The following is a 27,343-nucleotide window of genomic DNA, read 5'->3' as shown; positions in this document are numbered from 1 at the left end:
AGGTTTTGTTCTATCAATGTAGTAGAGAAGTGCTCTTTTTACGTCTAGTGTATGAAGAGCTCTTTCTGCAACTGTTTGTGGTTGAGAGAAGAATACTGAACTCTACAGACTGGTTGAGATGGGAGGGAGTAATACCTTTTGGAAGGAATTTGGGATTTGTTCTGCTGCTCTACATGCCAAGAACAGATGCATACTGGCAAGTAGCATTTTCCTTATGCCACAATAACATCCGATGTCAGTTTCCCATTGTAACAGTCTAACTTTGAAGAATCTGCTCATGTTGCCTACTCCAGCCTGTGGAAACCCATGCTGTTTTAAATCTGACACCTTGGTTGTTTTCTGACAAACTAGTGTTATTTAAGAAAAATTATAATAACACTCTAAAGGCATGCATGTTCCTTGTGAGTCCAGTTGTGACATATCAACCTAAACAGTCAATAGTGGCTTTTCTACAGTGAATTTAACATAACCACACCCCCTTAATGTTGCCTGGTACCGAAGGTATGTAATAAAAAAAACACCTATACTCAATACGTGAAGATCCTAGGGGAAAAGAGACATGTAAAAAAGAAAGAAAAATAATGCTAAGTATACAAGCCCTGTAAGAGCAAGTTTATCGTGCTACGGTGACCAAATCTGACCTGGAAACCAACCTTCAATCTGGTTGTATTTCTGTCCACAGTGGCATTCAATAGGGTCCAATGTTAGACACGCAGTTAAGGCTGCACATATCTTGTGTCCAGAAATAATCCCTCATATTCACAGTATATGATGTGTTTACCAATGAGGAGTTCCTGATGATTGGTAAATACAGAAAAACTGCCTAATTACATATAAGAATACACCCAAAGAAAAAAATGGCGAGGGCATATTATAAACTACTTTAAGAGTATGGTAATGTGGTCCCACATACCCTAAACTAGGATTTAGTGGTAGTGCAAATTTATTCAGGCATGAATAAATAAATCTGTAGTGCATTGCACCCCCTTGATGCAGGTTGTGTTAAATAAAATAAGCAGCAGCCATTTCCTTGCTGGTATTGATACGAGACCTTAGCCTAATAAAAGGGATCAAAAGAAGTGTGTCAGAACAAGCGAGTAGACCGACCCAGCGATGAGTATTTAAAAGATACCCCCAAACGCATATGCTTGTATTTAGAGTAATTGGCACTGTACTGCTAATTGCAGGAGAACATTCAGTTGGTTATCGGAGCTTACTTCTGTGATGAACGGAGCTCCTTCCGGCATATACGCTGGAGACCTAATGGCCCGCAGGAGAACACACATTTATATAGGCCTGGGAGCGGAAATAGTTGTAAGGCTGTACCTGCTCCAAAGACGGCCGTCTTGGAACGGTAAATTCAGTACCACGCTTATCAATAAAGGTTAAAAGTGGACAATTCATACGCCCCCGAGGTGTGTTGATGTAGAGTTCAAGGGTCGCGGGGTATTGATCAGCATTGTAAATAAAATTGTAAATTGATACTTGTATAGCGCACTACTCACCCGCAAGGGTCTCAAGGCGCTTGTACGAATACTGCTGTGGAACCCATCCTCGCTTTCCCTGTGAGGTGTCCACTCCTGGGCACCCCCAAGGTGGAGGCCAGGCATCCTTAGCGTTGTTGGGGCCATTGTGGAGATTAAGCAAGCTATTGCCCAGAGTTGCAGAGTGGGACTCCATGATTAGAATAGGGACCGAGGCGAGAATTATCAGGTCCATGGAATTTTGAGCCCAAGACCCGCCGAGGTGGGGAATTGAACCCTGGTCCCGGGCTAGACCTCTGCATCAGGGTCTGCCACTCTAACCATTGAGCCACACTTCTCCACCCATTGAGCATTATGCTCGATGGGCTAATGCACAGTAGTAAAACAAATACCGTCTGCCATCTTGGAGTGTCTAATCTCCGCATCTGACTTAGTAACAGAGATAGTGATGGGCAAATAACGGGCAGTGAAGGAGTAAAGAACATATCAAATTAAAGCGATTGTAGCTGTGTGCATCCAATAAGGATCTGAAAATATTATTTTGATCATCGCTGTGTGCATACAGAAAATAGGTTTGTAGAAGGAAAACAATGTTGATGCCCCCATGTAATGGTGTGTCAACAGCAAGTTTAGGGATGTAAAGGAGACAAATTTAATACAATGTAATAGACAGAACATGGGTGAACCATCCGTAGGGTAACAAATCCATCTGGATATAAATTACCTGAAACAATACGTTTTTTATTATTTGAATCCAAGAAAAAAGAGGTTCTCTAATAGTAGCGTTCTACGGCAATATTAAAGGAGAGTCAAGGGAAAGGGATTCCCAAGTTCACTGTGTGCTGAAACAGTCCCAGTCGTTCAGTACAGAATAATAGTACTCAAAAATCAAAATAACACGTATTGTATGCCCACAGGATCTACATACACAATCCTGTGGGTCACCTTAAGATAGTTGAACATAGTAAGTACATCAGTGCCAGAGTAAGCATATCAGTTCCAGAGTAAAGAAGAGAGGTTGTAGGGTTGCGATACGCGGGCCTCACAACTCTCCCGGGCAACTGATGGTTTTAAATATCTCTGCACTTTGGTGTCCCCGTGCCCCAAAGTCTCCTGGACACATAATATAACCCCATTACTAACCAGTCTCACTAGCGAAACAGCAATATGTTTGTCTCTTGCCCTGTCCTTATACGGGCGCTCAGCCATCTTTAAGATGGTGTCACTACCCTGGATACTGTAGCACCTTCAAAACTTCCCTTACCCAATTCCACGCTACTGGTTTGCACAAGTTGACACCATACAAAACAAATTCCTTTGGAACGGTGGCGCAGTTGGTGTCTCTCTTCACACATGTGCCAATCCACATACTATGGTGTGATTGCAGCGGCGCACATCTACTCATTATGTGGCGTGCCATATACTTGTCGTGAATGAATGGTGTTATAACTCCCGTACAGACCCGGCAAATGCGATAGAGCACGCGGCGATGGAACAGGCTCCCCTCCTTCATCTTCTATATAGTGCCATGCGCCTGGATTTTGTGTCACCTGCAGTCAAAGTAGTGATACAACTGTGGCGGTCTAAAGTCCAACAGATGTCTGGAATGGGAACCTCAACCAGAAAACCTCATTATGGCTGGGTGCATACCTCCGCCCGGTTGCCGCTTTGAGGGGATTCCGGGGGTGGGACCTCATGGGGAACTCGACCCTCGGCGATGTTATACAGGGTACCTCACTGAAATCCTTCCAGCAACTACAGGCAGAATTTGACCTACAAAAAACTTTTCTACAAATTCCTTCAACTTAGACATGCACTCACTCCCCTTATTCGCACACTCTAGGCTATCCCAGAATTTCACCCCCTGGAGGGCCGCCTACTGATGGGCAACCTGGGCCTCCACAAGATCAGGCAAATATATCAGACCCTGACGACCCACACACCGACACTAGACAAGATGCGAGTGATGCCCCTTGCTCTCCACTACTCTACTACACCTGGACCGGACTTTCCTGCATCGTCTGTATATGAATACTGATGCCAATGTGCCGTGTTTTCTTGTCTTGAGATCGAGCACTGTCTGCATTTTGTTTCTGTTGTATCACCTGCGTGTTCGGCAGGTGTTGGTCAATGGTAGAAAATGGTTATTTGTATGAGGTTAATCCTTTTTCACTTACAGGTGATTATAGGGCAATTGCCCATCCTCTTGACTAATAACTCAATAAAATTTGCTATTAAAAAAAAGGGGAGGTTGTGATAGTAGGATCCTAAATCCGAGGGGATAGGAGAACGGGTATAATGGGTAGGATAGATGGTTAATTACAAATGAGCTCACGAAGTAAAAGCCTTTAGTGCTGTAGAAATCAAAAACATGTTAGGACGTGTAGTCCTAGGTAAGCTTGCACGTAAGCGTATGAAAGCAGACTTTAAAACTTCAGTTCGAACTCGACAGTAGTAGTAAGATAGAGATCACATCATATCACAAACAAACAAGTCTGGAGACCACATGGAGATTGTGGTACTGAATAAATAGGTACTGTTTCAATCTGGTAACATTATGCCTCGTGGGGACCGTGAACGCTAGTTCCCCAAAAAGTAGTGTCGTTCGTGATCTGTGTTTAGTCCCATTTCCAAACTTCTTAATCGCTTGATCCAAGTCTCCTCCCTTCTCCTCAACGTTAGTACCTTATTACCACCTCTTATGTCTCTGGGTATGGTGGCCAAGCCGTAAAAGGAGGTGGTTTTATGTCTACCCTGACCAGGACATTCCAATATGTGCATAGCTACCGGGTTACCTGGTGTCAGCCTGTTTAACCGCCCTGATGTGTTCTATGATGCAGTCTTTCAGAGATCTGATTGTGGGGCCAATGTAGCTTAGTTGACATTTGCATACAACTGCATAGACCACATAGTTGGTCTGACAGTTGATGTTAGTATTTATCTTGTAAGACCGGCTATTCGGGCCAGAACTTTCTTTTTTTTGTCAGTGGCGGTGAGAAAGTGCAATCTTTCTTGCATTGGTATGCCCCCACTGTTTTCTGAACTGCTGATGTGCTTTGACTGAGTGTGCCCTGGGTTGCTGCCAACCAGGTACCCAGGGTCTGTGTTCCTTCCCTAAAACTGTATTAAAACTAAAACCCAATTGGCATCTATGGCCACCTGTCAGCCCCTAGTAAATGGTACCCAGGGCACGGTGACCAGAGAAGACCCATGAGGACTGCAGCACTTATTGTGCCACCCTCAGGGGCCCAGCACCCTGACACCCACACACTGCCTTTGCAGGCTGAGTGTGTAAGTACAGGACTAAACAGAGTCGACATGGCACACCCCTGTGTGCCATGCCCACAGAACCCACTGCCCTGGCATACCTCCGTCACCCCTCTAGCTGGGTGCCCTATGCCAGAGGTGTGGGCACAGGTGCATGAGCCCTGTTCCCCTACAGTACCCAGGGCCATTCCTGGGCCCTGTAATTGCAGTGATGCCATTAAAAATATATGGAGCTGGGACATTGTCATTACGAACTCCACAGCACCATAATGGCTACACTGAAGACTGACAAGTTTGGTACCAAACTTCTCAGCACATTAAACCCGCACTGATGCCAGTGTGGGATTTAATGTAAAATGCACCAGAGGGCATCTTAGAGATGCCCCCTGAAAACCTAATGTACAATCCACGTCTGGGCTGAGTGGCTGCAGAGGCTGCCACACAGCAGACATGTTGCTGGACCCCTGGGTGGAGAGCCCCCCGCTCTCCTGGGCATGCAACAATGCACATCCTGGGCGAGTTGCTAGGTCTCCTCCCCCAGGATGGGTAGGGGGAAGCTTCAAAGGCATGCCGCCTCTGTGAGCTTCTCCAGACCATTTGCTGTACCCAGCAACTGGCCCCCACCAGTCCTGACCCCCAATCTGGCGGGAAAAACTACGCCAGGAAGGGGGGGGGCAGCCTGTGCCAACCCCACCCCTTAGGTTAGACGAGGTGAAGCACGACCCCGGACCCCGTGCTCCGGCCATCTTGAAGATGGGGAGCCCTGCCCAATCACAGCTAGGCTCCTGCCCCCCACCCACAGGAGCGGAGCAGGCTAGGGGGTGTACCCACCCCAGGACAGGGTCCTATTGGTCCCTGCTCTTGCCCTACCTGTAACGCCCCTAAATTCTGTATTTAGGGGCTCCCTGAACCTTTCTTCCTCAGATCCCGATAAGAAAAGAAGAAGACCAAGAGGAAGAAGACCCGCCGCACAGCTGCCAACAACAGGACGATAACAACTGACTTGACCCCAGCCCTACCTGCCTGTCGATCCTGGAACCTGCTCCTGCCTAAATCCTGGCGACTCCCGTGGACAGCAACCTTGGGACACCCAGAGGACTTGCCTGCCTTGACCCTCTTAAAGACTGGTTCTCCCATCAGCAGAGGCTCTGCTGCAACAACCCCCCTGGTGCCAGCCAGAAAGCTCTGGACCAGCCCACTGCACCCGCCCGGCCCGTGCCCGAATGGTCCAAGACCACGAGGACGTCCCCCTGGCGACTGGGACCCGAAGTCCAGTGCCCAAAGATCCTCGTCAACGAACCAGACAACGCCTGCAGACTCAGAACTAGGGGCCACCCCAACCGCGACCAGCTGAGTGTAAGCTTTTCCGACACCCAAAGACACCCCTGCACCCGGCGCCCTACAGCCCCCTGTGCGTCCCTTTAGGGTACCTACCTGTGCTCCAAGATCCCAACTTACCTCTCGACGTGAGCCTGCAGCCTTTGTTCCCTTTTTACCTTTCCTATTGGATAACATTGAGCGCCCAATGGCTCAAAAGCACCCTGCACCCAGCCGCCCGAGTACCGCTGACTGTGCCACATTTGCCCTGTCCTGCTTCCCCCTTTGCCCTGAGCAAGTGACCAGGAGCCCAGCTCCCACAGCTGTGTGGCCTGCTAGCCAGCAGCAACAACCCCGGGGGCCACCTGTCCCTCTTTGGATAACATTGGGCCTCACTACCTCTGCACCCGGCCGCCCCTGCGCCGCTGAGGGTGAACCAACTGTACCTACCTGACCCTGGGGGACCAATGAGTCCATGCCCAGAACCACAACTAAACCAGTTGAGTACTCACCTGGAAACCGGTAACTCACTTACCTGCCATTGGATAACATTGACTGGCTTGACTCGAAAAATCTAAATGTGAAGTTTTGGAAACCTAAAATATTCATATAAAATCAACCGAATTCCGAAGTACTCACCTGTGATCAGGAGAGAAGCCAGTATTGTACCTTGTAGCCCAGTACTGAACCGCAAAAGTAATCCTTACTAGGTTTACTAGTAATCTGAATTTTCTCCATAGAAATCCATTGTCTACCTTTCTATGAAATTTCTTCTAAGTGTCTACTTTTGAAAACTTGAAATATTCTTTTAAAAGTGTGAACTTTTAAAATAGCTTTACATTCCTGAAAAATCACTGCAATACCTAAATCGTTTTTACTAAACTGTTTTCTGCTTAGACCCCAGGACTGAATCTAGGAGCCAGTCCTGGAACTACCAAAGTAATCTACAAAGTAATCAACTGTATTTATATAAGAAAATCCATTGAGCTCAATGCTAAAGTGTGTGTAGAATTGTGTTGCCTACTGCAACCCCTGTATCTATTGTGTTTACAAAGTTTATTACCTTTCTGCAAAGTACTCATCTGAGACCTCTCATATTGTGAACAGTATATTTTGATACCTGTTGGTTCTAGAAATAAAACCTTTATATCTTTGATATAAAAACAATTGGCCTGGGGTTCAGTCTTTGAGTGTGTGAAACCTTTTGCTGACTGAGTGTGTACAACAAATGCTTTACACTGTCCTCTGGTACTGCCTTACTGCTCGACCAAGCTACCACTTTAGAGAGTAAGGTCACACCTGGCTTTAACCTCTGTTATACCTCTGGGGTTTGTGGACTTTATACACACTGTACCTTAGTCTGGTCCAGTATATATAGAGCCACTTTCTCACAGTGGCCCATCTGCACGCAGTGCACCATCACATTTGAAAAAACCAAGTCTTTGAGTTGAAAGCCAATGTACCTGATTGCCCATCCTAAGAAAACTAGGGCTAAGTAAGTTTCTAAGGCTCTTCCCCTTGCGGAAAGTTGTTTCTGATCTGGAAGAAATTAAAGGTTCTAACGTCTTATCAGCACATAGTAATTGCCAATGTTTCCTCATGCTTTTTAGGTCTCGCCTGTCGATGCGCATGCGCATCGAGCAAGCGAGACTATAGGGGCTCATCGACTCTTTATCTAACTTGCAAGGAATCGTGGCGATTCCTTGCAGTGCCCGTGACTTTTAAGCTCAATGCGCATGTGCATTGAGCTTAAAAGCGCGTGCACAGCCGCCCGCATTCCTCCGACACCTTTGAAGTGAAGCTTAGCTTCACTTCAAAGGCCCGGCTTCTTCACACCCACATGCCGCTCTGCCCCGCTCCGCCCCCTCCCCTGAGTCATCCTGCCTGCCCAGACTTCTCCTCCCCCCTACTTACATCCCGCTTTCACTTGTTTTTTGTTCCGACTCGACGTTCCCCCCGCCCCCTCCCGCCACGCAATGCCGAGAGCTTGTTTCGAGAAGGGGCAGAGGAAAAGCCCTCTCCGTGTGCCCTTCGTAGGTACCTGGCACTAACCGTGCCACCCCCGGCTTCGAACCGAACCCTTCTGATCGGCTCTTCCAGGGTTGGTTGAAGATGGAAGGGCGCACACACGCACGGCGGGAAGGAAGAGCGCGGGCGACACCTGACGAGATTATTAATCTTATTTATCCACGAGCTGGGACCCTGGGTGCGTCACTCTGGGTCCGCGAACTTCACCGATTATAATTTGTATTTAAACACACGAATCTCATCAACTGGTAACAGAAAACGTGCATCCGATTACATACCCTGTGCCCAGAAGCCCCAAGAAACTCTCAAGAAACACTCCGGGCTTCCCTCCTCAACCCGAGATCACATCAGCTTAATTCCACATTAAATATACACTGCAGCTCCTTTTCACCCTCTCCCCGAAAACCGGATCATAAATGCAACATGCACCTACTTACCTGCGCACAATGAGCTCTTCGAGTAGATTCACCGAAAGTCCCCTCTTTACACAGTACGATTTTTTGTTAATTAAAATGATATGCCCCAGTGGGACGCAGACAGGACTGCAAAGTGCCAAACACACAAACGATGAGTGATTGATATCAAATAACTTGCACGAGCCCGGCTTGCTTGCCTGTAGAGCGCCCCGTTGGAATCCTGCAATAATTAGTGAGATCTAATTTAATTCACAATAGCAGGTAAGGCTACACAGCTCGAAATTATATTTCACAATCATAACATTTGAAAGAAAAACGAATAGTCTTCTGTGCTTGTTTTAATATCTATTGAGTTTTCAGGATATATTGCTGCTCCATTTTCCCGGGCTTCTTAATATTCTGGTTTTATAGACTATAATGGACGATCGAAGCGTGATATATGATTTCGGATCTTTGCAGGTAATACAAATTCATAGTTCCAAATTTGCGGTAACAAATTTAATCTCAGTCATCGAACCGTACATTTTTATCGGTATTCGTTCAGGCCATTTACTTAAAATTATAAATTAAGCTGAATGGTATCGACCTATTGGAACGATATTTTGGAAAATATACTTAATTCTATAACTAAAATCGCCGACTTTTTTGGGGGGCCGAATATCTTTCTGGCGCTATTGACATTGGACCGGAAAGTTGCAAGAGAGGGCTCATCGGGTGGGGTCTGTTCCAGATCTCGCTTAATCTTATTTTTTTCTAATAGAGCGGGAGCTATCAGTGGTAATACATACAGATGGCTCAAGAGAGGCTTTTGGAAAGATCCCCTGCCAGAAAACCAAATAAAAGCACCGAATATAATTCCGATTTAAGAGGTACAGCAATACCAGACGTTGTTTGTAAATTTACAACACGCAGAAGTTTGTTCCAGCTCTCCAGGCAGAGCATATCTGTTGCTATCAGACAAGAGAAATGTGCACGGAGACATGCCCCAGCTGTTTAGTGCTATATATTAAAATGCTTGCGCCTCTCTCCAGGCTTTGATGTTTACATGCATCTATCGAGACCACTCTGTACAGGAGATGTGAGTTTTATTTCTCCACATATATCTCGCTTAAATAGGTATGCATAACCAGATTCCTGGATAGATAGGTCGCTGGGTGGATAGACGGGCCCTCACTCACCCTCACTCACCCTCAACCCCTCACCCTCACCCACCCTCAACCCCTCACCCTAACTCACACTCACCCTCACTCACCCTCACTCACCCTCACCCTCACTCACCCTCACTCACCCTCACTCACCCTCACTCTCACTCACCCTCACTCACCCTCACTCTCACTCACCCTCAACCCCTCACTCACCCTCACTCACTCACCCTCACTCACTCACCCTCACTCACCCTCACTCACCCTCACCCTCACTCACCCTCACTCACCCTCACTCTCACTCACCCTCACCCTCACTCACCCTCACCCTCACTCACCCTCAACCCCTCACCCTCACACAGTGCAATAGGTCTCGGAGCATTTGAGTTACAGCTTTTAGATTTGTTTATGGCTTTTTTTCTTTGTAATTCTTTAGCATTGCCTACAGGAAACAAAAATGCTAAAGATTTAAAAAAAAAACCCATAAACAATTCTAAAAGCACTAACTCTAATGCTGCGAGACCTATTGCATTTCCAATGCTTGTTGTAAGTGTCATGCTGCACACGTAATCCATGACAAGCCGCGTAGTGTTGGGGGTCATCTTGCTTGCTTTCATCCTGAAGTGCCTGTTGTTTCTCTACTTTAGAGATCCTGTTCAATGCATTGTTTACTGTCCTCTGACTGTAACCCCTGGGCTTGAATTTGTCACCCATGCTATTCAGACAACTCACAAAGTCGTCTTCAACACTACAATTGCGTTGTGCACGTACAAATTCCCAGTATGGGGATAGCATTAATCTGATGCCTCGGGTGCGTGCGGGTGGCATGTAATATACTATTGCACACCGTAGCCTTCCTGTAAAGCCTGCTTTCAATTCTGTTTTTGGAGACAGAGTTCCACATCTAAGAAAGTGATTGAGCTCTTGCTATGTTGATAGGTAAATCTAATATTCGCGTCATTACTGTTAAGCTATGTTACAAATTCTGTCAGCCTCTGTGTTGCCTGTCCAAATTAGGAGGCAGTTGTCAAGGTACCTGCCCCAGAAACGAATGGAGTTCCTCCAATCACTGCCTTTTCGAGCCCCAAATCCAGCTCATCTCCAACCACCCCATAAAAAGATTGGTGTATGATGGGGACAATGTAGAGCTAATAGCTACTCCACGTATCTGTTTATACAATGCCTCTTTTGAAGAGGAACACATTGTTTTCAAGAATCATTTGTGTCCTGTCCATTAACATTTTCGTATGTTCTCAGAGGCTAGCTGGGCGAGAGTTAAGTGTGCATTTTAATGCCAGTAGGCCCTGGTTATGCTGGATGCTCCGTTGGTTTCCCATTCAGATTTCGTCACTTTAGCACGATAAACTTGCTAATACAGGGTTTGTATACTTAGCATTATTTTCCTTTTCTTTCTTTTTTACCCGTTTCTTTTCCCCTAGGATCTTCGCGTATGGAGTATAGGTATTTTGTTTTTTAATAAATACTTTCGGGTACCAAGCAACATTAAGGGGCTATCGTTATGTTAAATTCACTGTAGGAAAGTCACGGTTGACTGTTTAGGTTCATATGTCACAACTGGACTCACAAAGAACAAGCATGCCTTAACTCCGGCCCAGTCTATTTTATGTAAGTGTTCTAATTTTTTTTAAATTAAACTAGTTTGTCACTAAACAACCGATGTGACACATTTAAAACAGTGTGGGTTTCCACAGGCTCAAGTAGGCAACATGAGCCGATCCTTCAAAGTTAGTTTGTCACAATGGAAAACTGACATTGGGAGCTATTGTTGCATACATTTAATTCCCAATTCTGTACTATTGTTAGTTAGCCCTGAAGAAGTCGCTGCGCACAACTGTAAGCGCAACGAAACACGTGTTGGTTAAGGCTGTTGTGAACAAACTGAAGCGCATGTTCCAGCAAAGACTCAAACTTTTGTCACCCTGTTATTGATAAAATTGATATACTGTTAGCGTGTGCAGGGGACTATGTTTCACCAGTGGATATCCACATGTTTGGGAGAATGGTGGCTCTCCTTACGGTTATGCACCGCCATCCCCACTCAGTACTACAGTATACTTAACTGTGTGTTGCCCAGGAGCGCCAATGCACTATAGAACCACCTACCAAGCAGTTACATTCAAATTAAACCCACACCCAAAGAGCTTACTGCACATGGCACTATCTCTGCACAAACGTGCCTGCTGCACACTACACGATAATTGCTCTGTTGATTATCATCACATAAAGGATCTCATTGCCATTCACAGTGCCATGGCACAGTGGGGCAAGCGGGCATCCACACAATCAATAATTCTTGTGAGTCACAGCTGAATGCACTAGCTTCACCATGGGAACATGCAGCATACCTCTCTGGCAGCCTACCACACTGCTATAATGCAGATAGGCTGGCAGGAGCCCCCCTACTATTAAGCCTCATGTCTACAGACAGCTGTAGCTTTGGTCACAGCCCTGTGCCACACTCACTACCACTATGCCAATGGTCCAGTTGTGCAAACGTGTCTAGATAGACCAAGCACCAGGAGTTAGTAGCATCAACACATTGAATAAACATTAGAGTACAAATTACTCTCTGAGTCATACCGCCCACTCCAATGCCATGGGGGCTACTGTCCAGCGTTGCACAGCACATTCTTTAATTTGCAGCAGTACAGAGCACTGCTACTTTGCATCCATGCCTATAGTTGGGTGACAGTACTGCCATAGGTTGTTGAGCCCGGACTTTAAAAAGAAAATATCTAGTGAAATTGTTTCCATTTGTAATTGTGTGTTCATCTGTTTAATTTACAATTTTGTTTTCATTTTTCAGGTCACGGAACAAAAAACCAAAGGTAATAATGAGTTTCACTTTTTTTTTATATAAAGTCTTTTTATTGAAAATCTTCGATCCAATCATACAAGCAAAAAATATTCAACCAGAGATGTTCTGTACAGCTTTTGACATATAGAATGCATTTCAAAGACATATATATATATACAGGGTTCAACAATATTAAACATGATACATCTGTACAATTGGGTTCCCAGCTCCCCACTCCGCACTCTAGTGTCCTTCCCCGTCCCTCTATTGGGATCTGTCTCCCACGGGCTACAGATTATTTCCCACTTTTTGGGGCATACCCTGCTCTCGTACACCACTTTTTCTGCCAATCAGCACCAATCCATGTCCACTTTCCAACCAAATTTTCGGGGGGTCCGTGCTTCCCACAGCCGTGCAACATTTTGCTTTGCTACCCCAGAGACCAGCATGAGCTAGATTTTAGTGTGCGAGGGCCACCTGTCTTCTCCGGTGATCTCCAACAGGTGTCAGCGTGCATCTGGGTCGATTTGACTGCCCAGCACTATTGACATCACCCCTGTGAATCCAGTAGCGCTGGATTTTGGGGCAGTCCCAAATGATGTGGAAGAATGTACCGGTCTCTCCACATGCAGTGATTTGTGCCGACCCTGCCTATTTTGTGTTGGGTTGTGCGGAAGGTGTACGGTTTGTGCAGGATTCGGAGTTGAATAAGTCGGAATCTCACCCATATGGCTATCTCTCTGGGACTTTGGATCGCTTCTTGCCAATCATCCTCCTCCAGCAATCCTAGGTCGGTATCCCACGCTGCTCTCACTGAGCCCATGGGGTCAGGGAGGTTGTTCATTATTTTTCTATACATTTGCGAGATCGCTTTATCAGGGATTAGGTTCAACAGTAGTCGGTCTTCCAACGGGAAGTACTCGGGTAGTGACTCCCCATCTTTGATAAGACATCTTAGGGCATGTTTTAGCTGTAGATATCGAAACTGCTATCTGTCAGCTGAAATTCAGTTTGAAGTTCCTTAAAGGTAAGTATGTTGCAGTTCTGCCATATGTCCCCAAGAGTGTCAATGCCTATAAGGCTCCGTTTATGAAAGCCCTGCAGGCGGCCCACCTCCCCCAGCGCATCACTCTCACACAGTGGGGTCTGCTGAGTCAATCTATCTGTCCAGCCCATTGACTTGGTGACAGCTTGCCATGCTTGTATCACCGCATGTGTGTGTGCGGGGATCGACCTCCCTCTGTCTCTTTGATACAACGCCGCATGTCCAACGGTTCCCATTGACTGGTGATCTACTCGATAAACTGGTTCAGAGTGGGGTGCGTAGGCCCAGCCGTTAATTTTAATGAGTTGGGCCGCTAGGTAGTAATTCCGGATGTCTGGAATGTCTAATCCACCCTTGTACACCCCCTGTTGTAATTTACGGATTGCTATGATTGGTCTGCTTCTTTCCTATAGTAGGTTGCACTGTTCCCCTTCAATAGTACGAAAGAAGGTATCTGGGTTCTGTGCGGGGTATTTTGCAACGAGTAGAGTTAGTGCGGGAGAGCCATCATTTTGAATAGCACTGCTCTGCCCATAAGTGAGATAGGAAGTTGGCGCCAGTGCTGCACATCTACCTGCAGCCTTGAAAGTTGTGAATATAAGTTCAAATTAAGGAATTCCTCGGCTGATTTAGTAATCCATATGCCAAGATATTTGAATTTTTCTAGCTGCGTCAATGCTGCTAAGTCAGTTGTTAGTTGGGGCAACACTCCTGACAGTTTTAAAATTAAGGATTTGTCCCAGTTTATCTAGTACCCTGAGTATGTGCCGAATAGGCGGAGTATATTGATAAGCCTATGGAATGTCTGGGTCTGCTCGTTTAGAGCAGCACGTTGTCTGCATATAACGAGATGCGGTCCTCCCACTCTCCCCCCAATGTCGATGACTCTAACTATGGGGGTCACCTCTGATTCACACTGCAAGTGGTTCGAGCGCTAACGCAAAAAGTATGGGGGAGAGTGGGCAACCCTGACACTTAGTTTCACTCTTAGACAAATGCATTGCGTTCCTCAGTCGCCACTGAGAAACCTTCCCTCACTGCTCTCAGTCTTCAGGGAGTGGCGAAAAATGTAGCTGTTTGGGGAAGAAAAGGTCCGGGGGATTTTTATAGAAACGTGTTCATAAACTGTGGGGCGGACCAGGCTCATGAAATTAATGCAATTAAGAGAATGTCTATTCAAAGCGATGCACCAGCATGCTAGGTTAGAGCCTAGCATTAACATGTGAAAATACTTTTGCATGCAGTAGGCAAGTTCATTTCTGCCTTAGAATATCAATCACAATATAATTGGTTCTTAAGCTTCCTAGGTGCGATTTTGATTTCAGGTGTATGGGAGTAATGCTTTATATTTCTGATATTATTGTCTAGGGTCTGGAGCATATACTGATCTCTCTTTCTCTCTTCCCAAGTGCCCGACGTGACGAAACCAAGCCTCAGCCAACCACCGGCTGCCAGCCCGCTTGGCAGTGCCCCGTCGCCACCGGTCAATGGTGGCAACAATGCCAAAAGGGTGGCGGCAGTGCCGAACGGACAAGCCTCCAGCGCCGCCCGCTACATGCCTCGGGAGGTGCCGCCCCGCTTTCGCTGCCAGCAGGACCACAAAGTGTTACTGAAGCGAGGCCAGCCCCCACCGGCGTCCTGCATGCTCTTGGGGGGTGGGGCAGGGCCCCCTCCCTCTGCGCCAGCCCCTGGGGCCTCTGCACCACCTCCGCAGGGAACGCTGCTGCTGGGTGACAGTGGGCCAGGTGAGGTGGGCCCCTATGGGGCAGTCTAGTCATTTGAAGCATTTTAAAATACAAATTCATGCAAGTTCATTTTTAAAGATTAATTAAACATATAAAGATTGAGTGCCGCAAAGATGTGTAGACGTGCAAGCACCCTGGAAGGTATCTTGTTTACAAAAAAAAGCTATGATGTACCAGGTTGCAAAGCTGAAGAGGTATTCTACCAGCTACTGGGATCCAGGGGGCTGCCTGAAATTGATTTCTTGAATAGGATTACTCTATATTGGCACCAAACCGGGCCCAGCCCATTGTGAGTTGGCAGTGATGAGGAAGGAAAAACTGTATAGCAACAAAGTAGCTTATTGTGGAAATCAGAGTCTTAAATGCCCTATTTGATCTGCTTTTTAATCACATTTCAATGGTGTGTGGCTGAGTGCTTCAAAGAAAGACTTGATGCTAGTTTGGTGTAGTCGGTTTAGAAATTCATATGGACTGAACAGTGGGGGTTGATTTCATTTTAAAAAGGGAAACTTTGATAACCCGTCCCATAAATCTTTTGTGTGTAACTGAAGAAGGCAAACTTTGAAAAACCAGTTCAAAAGTCTTGTGTGTAGCTGAAGTTTTCTGATAGACTTGGATTCCTTACCTTGAATATTCTCCACCCATCAGACTGTATCTGGAAAGTCCTTTGCAGTACTTCTGCACACAGGTATGTGGCATCAATCGGCTCAGCGTTATCTGCACTTTAAGTGACATGCATGATGCCTACCTAGCTGCCACCCCAGCGCACTGACATCAGTTCTTTTATTTCTGTGCAGATCCGGATAGAGCTACCTCAGTCCTTTTTTTTTTTTTGGACAACCTTTTTTTGACTTTTTGAGCTAAGCTTTCAGTGTGCATTAGTGTGGGTCCTGGCACAGGCTGTGTGTCTGTGGATGAACCCCCACCTGTTTTTCTTGTGGTGCTTTCCGCTAGGTCTGGACTCCAAGGCCAACTTAGACTGTCGAGCGATAAACCCCAAGGCAACCAGGGACCGTGCACTGGAGCTCCTGGTTGCATGGCATCAGACGACTCTGCAGTACTCGTGGTCACAAGATAGGTCCTTGGCTGCTCTGTCGTTCCTGCTATTCATCGCCTCGCTCAAAATTGTCCGGTAAGTCTCACAAGAAAAAGAAATCGAAGTGATCTTGAACTTCACGGCACAAGTCCAAGTCATCGAACGAGGCACAAGAACGATGACACAAATCTAAGACCCGCTCCCACATAGACCTGATCAGAAGGAGTATTGGGGATTCCATACCTGCGTGGCGACCTTTTTCACGTTTATGGCCAGGACCAGCGGTACTCGCCTAATTATACTGTTTCTTCTACAATATTATCAGCCATCTTGTACTGCTTCTGATAAGGTCTGATTTATCACTTTGTTTTACGGAGGTGCAACCCACGTGGAGCTACCAGATAAACCACAGTGTTGGTCTTGGAGTTTGCTGCTCCCAAGAGAGAGCTCACCCACTTATATATTCCCAAGCCTTTGAAAAATTCAGCTAGTGAGTAAAAAAGTTGGCTGTTCATCTCTGAAGAAAAAGATTTGTAAACCATCTGCATTTGAAGGTTATGACCATCTAAGCGGCAGATCCCTCTCCCTTCCCTAACCGGAGCACACAGTGGTGACGGATGCTTCCCTCCTGGGATGGGGCGGCCACATGGGAGAGTCAGAGATCAGAGGCCTCTGGTCTCCAGTGGAGTCCAGGCTCCATATCAACCTTCTGGAGCGTCGGGCAATCCTTCTTGCACTGAAGGCATTCCTTCCCTCTGTTAAGGAGAAGGTGGTGCAGGTGTTCACAGGCAGGCACTACCACCGTCATGTGGTGTTGCAACAAACAAAGTGGGGTGGGGTCGTGGACCCTAAGTCAGGAGACTCTGCGCCTCTGGACATGGCTGGAACGTCAAGGCATTTCATTGATGGTTCAACACCTGGCAGGTTCTTTGAACGCTAGGGCGGAGTACCTCAACTGCCGGTGCCTGACGGATCACGAGTGGCGTCTTCACTTGGAGGTGGTGCGCGGTCTCTTTCGACAATGAGGAGAGCCTTGGTTAGATCTATTCGCCACCGAAGAGAACGCGCAATGTCAGCTGTTCTGCGCGTTGGAATTTCCAAGGTAGCACTCGCTCGGCAACACTTTTCGTCGCGAGTGGAGTTGCGGTCTATTGTACACCTTTCCGCCTATACCACTTCTGTCCAGAGTGCTGAAGAAGATCTGGCGCGACCAGGCCAAAGTCATTCTTGTGGCACCGGACTGGGCTTGAAGAGTTTGGTATCCCGAGATACTCAGTATGAGCGTAGATCCCCCGATCCGACTGCCTCTATGGGAGGATCTTCTGTCGCAGTAGCAGGGGACGGTCCTGCACCCAAACCTGTCCAGCCTCCACCTCCATGCGTGGAGATTGAGCGGCGGCAGTTGAGGCCATTTGACTTGCCTCCTGAAGTCTGTGATGTCATTCTGGCAGCCAGGCGTCCCTCAACTAAATCGGTATATGCCTGCAGGTGGAACAAACTTGTGGCATGGTGCACAGCAAAGGCTGTAGATCCCCTTTCTGTCCCTCTTTGATCCTCCTTTCCTTGGCCCGGCAGGGCTCTGCTCTGGGCACTACCAAGGGCTACTATTTTGCAATCGCTGCCTTTCTCAGGCTTCCCGATCAGCCCTCTCTTTTCAGGTCCCCTGTTGTTAATAGATTTCTCAAAGGTATTACTCACCTTTTCCCTCCTATTCAGTTTGTGATGCCACAGTGCGACTTAAATCCTGTATGTACTTTTTTTATGTGCGCTCCTTTTGAGCCGCTCCACAACTGTCCTCTTCATTTGTTGACTTTAAAGACTGCTTTCCTGGTTGCCATTACCTCCGCTAGGCGCGTTAGTGAGCTCCAGGCTCTTTCTTGTAAGCCTCCTTTTCTGGAAGTCCACCCGGACAAGGTTGTGCTGCGCTTTCTTCCTTCCTTCTTGCCAAAAGTAGTCACTGCTTTTCACATTGGGCAGACTATCACCTTGCTCACTTTCTTTCCCCCTCCTTCCAGAGAGGCTCCACCGTCTGGACCCAAAACGTGCGCTCTCCTTTTATCTGAACCGCACACAACAGTTCCGGGTGGATGACCAGCTCTTTGTTGGCTACGTTGGTGCCAAGAAAGACCGGGCTGTACACAAGAGCACTATCTCCCGCTGGGTTGTCTTGTGTATCAAAGCCTGTTATTCTCTTGCTAAAAAGGAACCTCCGGTGGGGTTGCGCTCCCATTCTACCAGGGCGACAGCAGCTACTACTGCATTGGGACGTGGTGCCCCCCTACAAGACATTTGTCAGGCAACCATGTGGGCCTCGCTGCACACTTTTACTAAGCATTATTGCCTAGACCTCATGTCTGGAGAGACGTCTTCTTTGGCCGTTCTGTTCTTCCTGACTTTCTGGTGTGATCTTTGTTTGCAGTCCCATCGTCGGGGTTAGTATTGCTGGGGTATCTATTCTAAGGTAAGGAATCTATCACTAACGTGTCTCTTTCAAATGCCCAAGTTACTTCCTTGTGTAACGATATATCTGTAGGAGACATTAGTTAGTGATAGATTCCTTACCACCCCTCCCATCCTCCCCTTTCTGCGAACTGATTTCTAGGGTTAAGGTTATCCCTTTCAGGGCCCTAGTTTCAATGCACCAGTGGTCAGTATCTTCTATGGCTCTGCGGTACTGTTGCAGAAAGTCATGTACAGAACTGACGTTCGTGCGCGTGGGCGCCTCTAACTAGCCCCAGTGACATCATCTCGGAGACTACGATGCCAGCGACGTACGCAGAGCCGTACGACGATGCCTACCGACACGCAGGGGTACTGCTGACGAAGAAACTTTCCGGATCCAGTCTGACGCCTGGGGATATTCTAAGCTAAGGCATCTATCACTAACTAATGTCCTTAACAGATATATTGTTACACCAGGAAGTAACTTGTGCGTTCGTCAATATTCTGCATTGAAAATCATAACAGAGAAAACTGCCACTATGCCTCCAAGTCCTCCTGACTCACATAATGCCCCACTGGTGACAGGTCAGTTCTTTTTTTCCAGCTCCTTCTCTGAGGATCCTGGTGCAATGGGCTCTTCGAGATTTGACAATTTATTTGTTCATTTTTTCTCTTACAATTTACCCAAATTGTCTTCACCCTACGGTTTTAAGTGTTCGAGGCATGTGGGCTGCTAAATTCATATCTAGTGCATAGATCGCCGCCTAGTGTTGGGTCCGGATGATTGCACATTGTTGTCCTGGAAGAGTCTTCGAAGTATCACGAGATAGGTGGCTCCTCCCCTGGACTACAGTGCGCATGGGCATCGACTCCATCCCCAGATTGTTTTTTTCCGCCATTGGGTTCGGATGTGGTTTTCGACGTCTCCGTGTCGGAACCGATAAACTTTGTTCTTAAGGCCAAAAGGCCTTAGTTACCTGCGTCGGTATTGTTTGCGCACGGTCTCGAGCGTCGTCCGACTCTCTGAGCCGGAAATCTACGGAGTCAAGTTACTCTTCGGACATCGAGGCCCTCTCGTCGCAGCAAGACCCGACGAACTTAACATGGAGCGGAGCCCGTTTAAGTTCTGCCCCGTCTGTGGATCCAAATATCCACACATCGATGTGCATCCGGTCTGTAATAAATGCCTGTCACCGGACCACAACGAAGAAAACTGCATGGCCTACTCTAAATTCAGGTCAAAGAAGACGCTCAAGCATCGGCGCGCGGCGCGCCTCGAGGCCCAGCGAACGACACCGGCTCCCGACAACATATTAGACGACCCCGCGGAGGAAGGTGGTAGCCATCATCCCCAGATTTCACCACCATCGACGGAGGTCCAGGCCGATCCCAAGGAACACGTCGAAGGACAGGGCCAGGACATTGAATACGTCGAGGAGGTAGGGGACGACGAAGAAGTTTATGGGGCCACGGAAGATAGCTCAGAGGAAGAGCTATGCCCCGAAGTCTATATTACTCAGGCTCAGGTCACGGGATCGCCACTCGGCCTTACCCACGACCCTGCACCGCTATCCCCGGCCCCGCATTCTAGCCCGGCCACGGACACTCAAGCGGAGCCGCCATTGCACGTATCGAAACTGAAACTGAAACCTTCGGGTTCTACGGCACCTAAAATGGCCGACGTCCAGCCGAAATCGAAACCGAAAATCACGGATTCGACAACACCTAAAATGGCCGACGTGCAACCAAAACTAACAAAGCCTGCTCCTTCATCGACTCCGTCCACCTCCGGCCCACAGAAGTCGAAGAAGGCTGTCGAGTCAACAGCGTCGCAGAAGGTGCACAAGGACCCGTCCTCCAAAAAGGCCGTCCATCAAGAGTCGACCTCTGTTGCTCCGGCACGGACGTCGAAGTCTGTTCACATGCCTTCGGACGCTCCTACGGCACCGTCAACTAAACGCACAGTCGAACAAACATCCACTACAAGCCACGACCCGAAGGCCGCAGGCACTACGCATCGGCACAAAGATGCCGGATCGGCAGCATCGGCGTCGGCGCCAAGGCCTACAACGGAACTGCGCCACGTTGCGGCTGAAGATTCGTCGATGCAAATACCGTCGACACCGAGCGACTCGGACGCCACCGGACACCGGCCGTCGGCTACAACGCCCTCCGCCTCCTTCACTAAGCAGGTCACCGACTCCCTGAAACCGATTCGGGAAAAGACTTTGTTGGCGACGGCTTCCACGCCATCGGCTCCAAAAACGGTGGACGCACCGCAGAAGTCATCAACCAAGCTTCTTTACACTCTTCCATCAAAGGTGGCACCAAAGGCATTTGCACCTAGATCGGTGCCAAGGACTTCGGATCCTTCAGCGCATCACGCCTCAGAAGAACAATCTGAGCATTACATCGATGCCCAAACAGGGAAACTGACCCTTTACAAAAGGAAGATCACTTCCCAACCACTGGAATCCTATGTTATTCCACTGAAAAAAAAGAGGCCAGCACAGGACATTCCTGCCCTTATTGAGCCTATTCTACCACCTCCTAGAAGGAGTCCATCACCTTCCCCCAACCAATCAGGGGGAGAGGGTGATGAGGAAGACAACCAATACAATTTCCCAGTGGACAATGACCCTGATGTTCAGCAGGACACATATGACGACACTGGGGACCAAGGTGGACAGCAGGTGGTACAAGATCCACAAGGTTTTGGGGCACGTACATCTCCAACAGAGGATTCTGCGGCATTTAATGCTTTAATAGAACGGGCAGCAGCAAATCATGATGTGGACATGCATGCTGACCCGGTGGAGGAAGATTTTTTGTTTGACACTTTCTCTGTCTCAGAAAGAACAGTTAAGATACTTCCTATGCTCAAAGGTGTCCTTAAACATGCTCCAAAGATCTTTAAAGAACCTACCAGGGCACGAGTGGTCAACCCACGTATCGAGAAGAAATACAGGCCAGCTCCTGCAGATCCAGCATATATTCGAGGACAGTTGCCTCTAGACTCGTTGGTGGTCGCTAATGCCCGCAAAAGGGCAAACTCCCAAACTACGGGTGAAGCTCCTCCCCCTGACAAGGAGTCGAAAGTGCTTGAGGCATCCGGCAAGAGGGTGGCTGCGCAGGCTGCCAATGTATGGCGTATAGCAAACACACAGGCACTATTGGCGCGTTACGATAGGGCGCATTACGACACCCTAGAACAGCTCCTTCAACATCTACCTGATGAGTATAAAGAAGCAGCCGAAATGCTCATACAAGAGGGAAAGCTTATATCAAACGCTGCAATAAAGTGTGCACTTGATGTGGCAGACACAGCGGCTAGGGGAATTAACACTAGCGTCATGCTGAGGCGACAAGCTTGGCTTCGTATATCTGGATTTAAGCCTGACATCCAAACTACAATCCTCAACCAGCCCGTCAATCCTGACAGACTGTTTGGCCCAGATGTAGACACCACACTTGAAAAAATTAAGAAGGACAACGAGACTGCTAAGTCCATGGGGGCACTTCAGTCACAACAGTTCAGGGGAAGCACTTTTCGTCGCTCAGGATCGCGTGGTGTTACCAGAGGACACTTGGGTCAACAATCACAATTTACAAAGGGTGGTGCACAATCCACCTACCCCAAGCAGGGTAGAGGGGGATACAGAGGTAACAGTGCCAAGGGCAGGGGCAGAGGGAACAACAACTCACGTTCCTCTGCCCCGAATAAACAGTGACTCTCTGTCACTGCCCCCCGACCATCCAACACCTGTCGGGGGGAGACTCCAGCAGTTCCTGCCAGTCTGGACATCCATCACCACAGACAGGTGGGTGCGAACACTTATCCAATACGGTTATTGTTTGGAGTTAACATCCACTCCTCCCAACATTCCCCCAAGACACCGTCCTATGTCGGCAGAGCACTTGCACTTATTGCAGCAGGAAGTCTTGGTGATGCTGCAAAAAGGCGCAATCGAGCTCGTACCAGTGGAAGAGGAAGGCACAGGAGTCTATTCCCTGTACTTCCTCATCCCAAAAAAGGACGGATCCCTCAGACCTATTCTGGATCTACGCCCCCTCAACATGTACATACTGTCGGAGCATTTTCACATGCTGACACTACAACAAATTCTTCCCCTGCTAAATCAAGGGGACTTCCTAGCAACCTTAGACCTCAAGGATGCTTATTTCCACATCCCACTCCACCCATCCCACAGAAGATACCTCCGGTTCACCATTCAAAACAGGCACTACCAGTTCAAAGTCCTACCCTTCGGGGTGACTACTGCCCCCAGAGTGTTTACAAAGTGTCTGGCGACAGTGGTGGCACACCTCAGAAGGCAGAACATACATGTCTACCCGTACCTAGACGACTGGCTTGTTCAAGCAAAGTCGGAACAACAGTGCGCCGCAGACATGTCCCACACTATTCAACTCCTTCACAGTCTGGGGTTCTCGCTAAACTACCCAAAGTCGCACCTTCAACCAGCCCATGTGCGGCAATATCTGGGCGCGACAATAAACACCCTGACTGCTATGGCTCAGCCAAACCCAGCCAGGATCAACAGCATTCAGTCACTGATCCAGAGGTTCAGACCGCAACACTCCCTGCCTGCGAGAGTGTTCATGCAGTTGATAGGCATGATGGCCTCCTGCATTTTCATAGTCCCGCACGCGAGGTTGCACATGCGTCCTCTCCAAGAATGCTTGGCAAATCAGTGGACACAGGCTCGGGGACAACTGACGGACCTAGTGTTGGTGACCGGTCGGGCATACAACTCTCTGCATTGGTGGAATCCACACAACCTTTGCAAGGGACGACCGTTCCAAGAGCCTGTGCCACAGATTATACTGACAACGGACGCGTCTCTCCAAGGGTGGGGAGCTCATGTGCTCCACTACACTGTGCAGGGAATGTGGTCCACTCAACAACAGAAGTTGCACATCAACTACCTGGAATTGATGGCAATCTTCATGGCGATGAAGTCCTTCAAGGTACATTTGTGCAACAGTCGTGTTGATCCGGACGGACAACATGACAGCCATGTACTACATCCAAAAGCAGGGAGGTACTCACTCACCACAGCTGTCTCATCTGGCTCAGAGCATGTGGAAGTGGGCCATTCAGAGGAACATTTTCCTCATGGCGGAACACCTCCCCGGCAAGGACAATCAGATGGCGGATCTGCTCAGCAGGTACAGCCATCAAATGCACGAGTGGGAGATACATCCATCAGTGCTCCACCCGTACTTCCAGCAGTGGGGTCATCCAGAGATAGACCTGTTTGCCACAAGGGAAAACGCAACATGCCAAAGCTTTGCCGCCAGGTTCCCTCACGTGGAATCGCAGGGGAATGCGATATGGATGAACTGGTCAGGCAAATTTGCGTACGCTTTTCCCCCAGCGCCTCTCATTCCGCTGGTGGCAAGAAAGCTAAAGCAACACTCGATGAATCTCATCCTGGTTGCTCCAACATGGGCACGCCAACCATGGTACACCACGTTACTAGAACTTTCCTTGGTACCGCATCAAAGGCTGCATCTCACACCCAGCCTCTTGACGCAGAACCATGGCGACATTCAGCATCCAGATCTGCAACAGCTCAATCTGGCGATCTGGCTCCTGAGGTCTTAGAATTTGGCTACCTCAACCTGCCTCCTGAATGCATGGACATCATCCGGGAGGCAAGGAAGCCCACGACCAGAGCTTGCTATGCTGCAAAATGGAAGCGGTTTGTCATTTACTGTACAGACAACAATATCAACCCGCTAGATGCTTCCATTCCTAACATCATCTGCTATTTGTTACATCTTTACAAATGCAATCTAGCGTACGCCTCCATTCGGATACATTTATCCGCCATAGCGGCTTATCTCCAGAATAGGCAGCACCTCTCTGTTTTCAGGGTGCCTGCCATTAAAGCCTTCCTAGAGGGACTGAAACGAGTCATTCCTCCTAGAACTCCACCAGCTCCCGTGTGGAACCTCAATGTGGTCCTCACTAGGCTAATGGGCCCACCTTTCGAGCCACTGCACTCCTGCGAACTTCAGTTTCTAACGTGGAAAGTGGCTTTTCTCATTGCTATCACGTCGCTCAGGCGTGTTAGTGAGCTGCAAGCGCTCACAATCCAAGAGCCATTCATCCAAATACACTCTAACAGGGTGGTGCTCCGCACTAACCCCAAATTCCTTCCAAAGGTGGTGTCACAGTTTCATATCAACCAGACTATTGACCTGCCTGCATTTTTCCAAAACCCACAAACGGTAGCAGAAAGAATGCTTCATACATTAGACGTTAGGAGGGCGCTAATGCACTACATTGACAGAACACAACCCTTTAGAAAGACACAACAACTCTTTGTTGCCTTCTCAGCACAACACAAAGGCAACCCCATTTCCAAAGCAGGAATAGCCAGATGGATTGTTAAATGCATTCAAATCTGTTATCAAAAGGCTAAACGCACTTTAACAATACCCCCAAGGGCGCACTCCACACGCAAATTGGGGGCCTCCATGGCTTTCCTGGGGAACATTCCTTTAGAAGACATTTGTAGAGCAGCCACATGGTATACACAAACTACTCTGCACTCTGAAGCCCTCGAATCACCTCACAGACCCCCTACCTGCTAATGCAGTAAAAGACTTCACCCCCTTGCTCCTCCCTCTTTGGACCAAAATCATCAACAGCTCCCTTCAACAAGGACTCATCCCAGACTCCCTCAAGGTGGGGCAAGTCACACCTATACTCAAGAAACCCACAGCTGACCCGTCTGACCTGAACAACTACCGGCCTATCACCAATATCCCCACCCTGGCCAAACTGCTGGAGAAATGTGTCCAACTCCAATTAACAAAACACATTGACCAATTTGACCTCCTCAACACTCACCAATCAGGCTTTCGAGCGAAACATAGCACGGAAACAGCTATGACACACATAATTGATGACGCCCTCCAAATACTTGACCGCAATGATTCCTGCCTCCTCATCCTTCTTGACCTATCGTCAGCTTTTGACACGGTCAAGCATGAGAACTTATTGGAGCTGCTAAGCACTAGAATGGGTCTTTCGGGAACTGTTCTCAAATGGTTTTCTTCTTTCCTTCATAACCGGTCGCAGAAGTTCAAGATCGACAATGTGCTATCTAAACCAGTGCCTGCAGATCTAGGTGTCCCGCAAGGATCCTCCCTCTCCCCCACACTGTTCAACCTCGTCATGGAACCACTCGCCACCTTGCTCCAAGCATCCAATGTTCAATTCCATATGTACGCCGATGAAACACAACTTTACCTAAAGCTACAATCCCCGGAAGATATCAAACTACTGAATTCCACACTTAGCAACACTCAATCCTGGCTGGCCGTTAATCACCTCAAACTAAATGCGCTGAAAACGAGTTCCTACTCATCTCACCCCCGGCGAAAACTTCCACCACCCAAACGTGGCTCAATAACCTGACAACACTCAATGTCCAACCTACTATCGTGGACTCAGCAAAATCCCTAGGCATCACAGTTGACGCCAAGCTCAACATGCAACAACACGTTAGCAAAGCCACAAAAGGGGCTAATTTCCAAATCAACACACTGAGGAAACTCAAACCCTTCCTCCCTGCCAAAGACTTCCAAACAGCTGTACAAGCTTTAGTCATCCCTCGCATAGACTACGGAATTGTGGCCCTCAGCGGACTCCCGCAATCTACAACAGCACCCCTAAGAGCCTCCCTGAACGCTGCCGCGAGACTCGTTACTGGCTCAAGAAAACATTCGCATATTTCCCCAGACCTAAAATCTCTAAAATGGCTGCCTTTTGAAGCCAGAATACAGCTAAAAATTGCAATAATGACACACTCGGCCGTGCACCACAAAGCACCCAACTACCTCGCGCAAAAGCTGTCTATTTCAGGAGGGTCGAGATCCAATAGTAGTACAAAAAATCTACTTCTGAAACCTAGTAGATTCCGGAAAGAAAAAACATACAAGCGCTCCTTCTCAGGAATGGCACCCAGGATTTGGAATGCGCTCCCTTCGGAAACCAGGCTTATCTCCTCCACTGCACTCTTCAAGAAAGAGGTGAAAAGAATCCTTCTGGCCAAGATCTCCTGAACCTTACAGAGACTGGATCTGAGTCTCTGCATCGCGCTGTACCACTGATCACCCTGCCCTTTGGCGCTATCCTCCTACCTAGGGGGTCACTACTACGATACTCTCTTTCTAACGACCAATATATGCTACGCTTTGTTGTATTTATATTACTTGTTTACCTGACGGTATGTTGACATGTTTCTGTACATTATTGTTAGCTTCTATGTTTAGTGATTACTATATTGCTCCCATTATATTGTTCATTCATGTTGCCCTTGCCCCTGTCTCTGTGAAGCGCTCTGATATCTGTAAGGATCTTGTTCGCGCTATATAAAACTTTGAATAAATAAATAAATAAATAAATACACCACACACATTTACCAAGCATTACTGCGTAGATGTGCATTCCAAACAGCAGGCAGCTGTCGGACAGGCTGTTCTCAAGACACTTTTTCAAGCTTCTGCAGCTGGCACGGGCAACCGCCCTTAATGGAGGGACTGCTGTGTATTCTATGCACTAGATA

The 27,343-nt window shown here is 47.9% G+C and overlaps 1 protein-coding gene across 13 annotated transcripts in view; it reads left to right on the top strand.

Moving 5' to 3' along the window:
* The window catches only part of TNRC6B (trinucleotide repeat containing adaptor 6B), a 1,174,734-nt gene that overhangs the window by 533,931 nt on the left and 613,460 nt on the right, over positions 1-27,343 (top strand). For all 13 annotated transcript variants that reach the window (XM_078683361.1, XM_078683372.1, XM_078683380.1 and 10 more), the window contains 2 exons: positions 12,482-12,503; positions 14,927-15,262. In XM_078683361.1, the coding sequence (XP_078539487.1) occupies positions 12,482-12,503; positions 14,927-15,262 (358 nt within the window). The remainder of the gene's footprint in view (positions 1-12,481; positions 12,504-14,926; positions 15,263-27,343) is intronic.

This window comes from Lissotriton helveticus, chromosome 1_1, assembly GCF_964261635.1.
Source record: "Lissotriton helveticus chromosome 1_1, aLisHel1.1, whole genome shotgun sequence".
Lineage (NCBI taxonomy): Eukaryota > Metazoa > Chordata > Amphibia > Caudata > Salamandridae > Lissotriton > Lissotriton helveticus.
The sequence above is the reverse complement of the archived record's forward strand: the minus strand, read 5'-3'. Positions and strand labels throughout refer to the sequence as shown.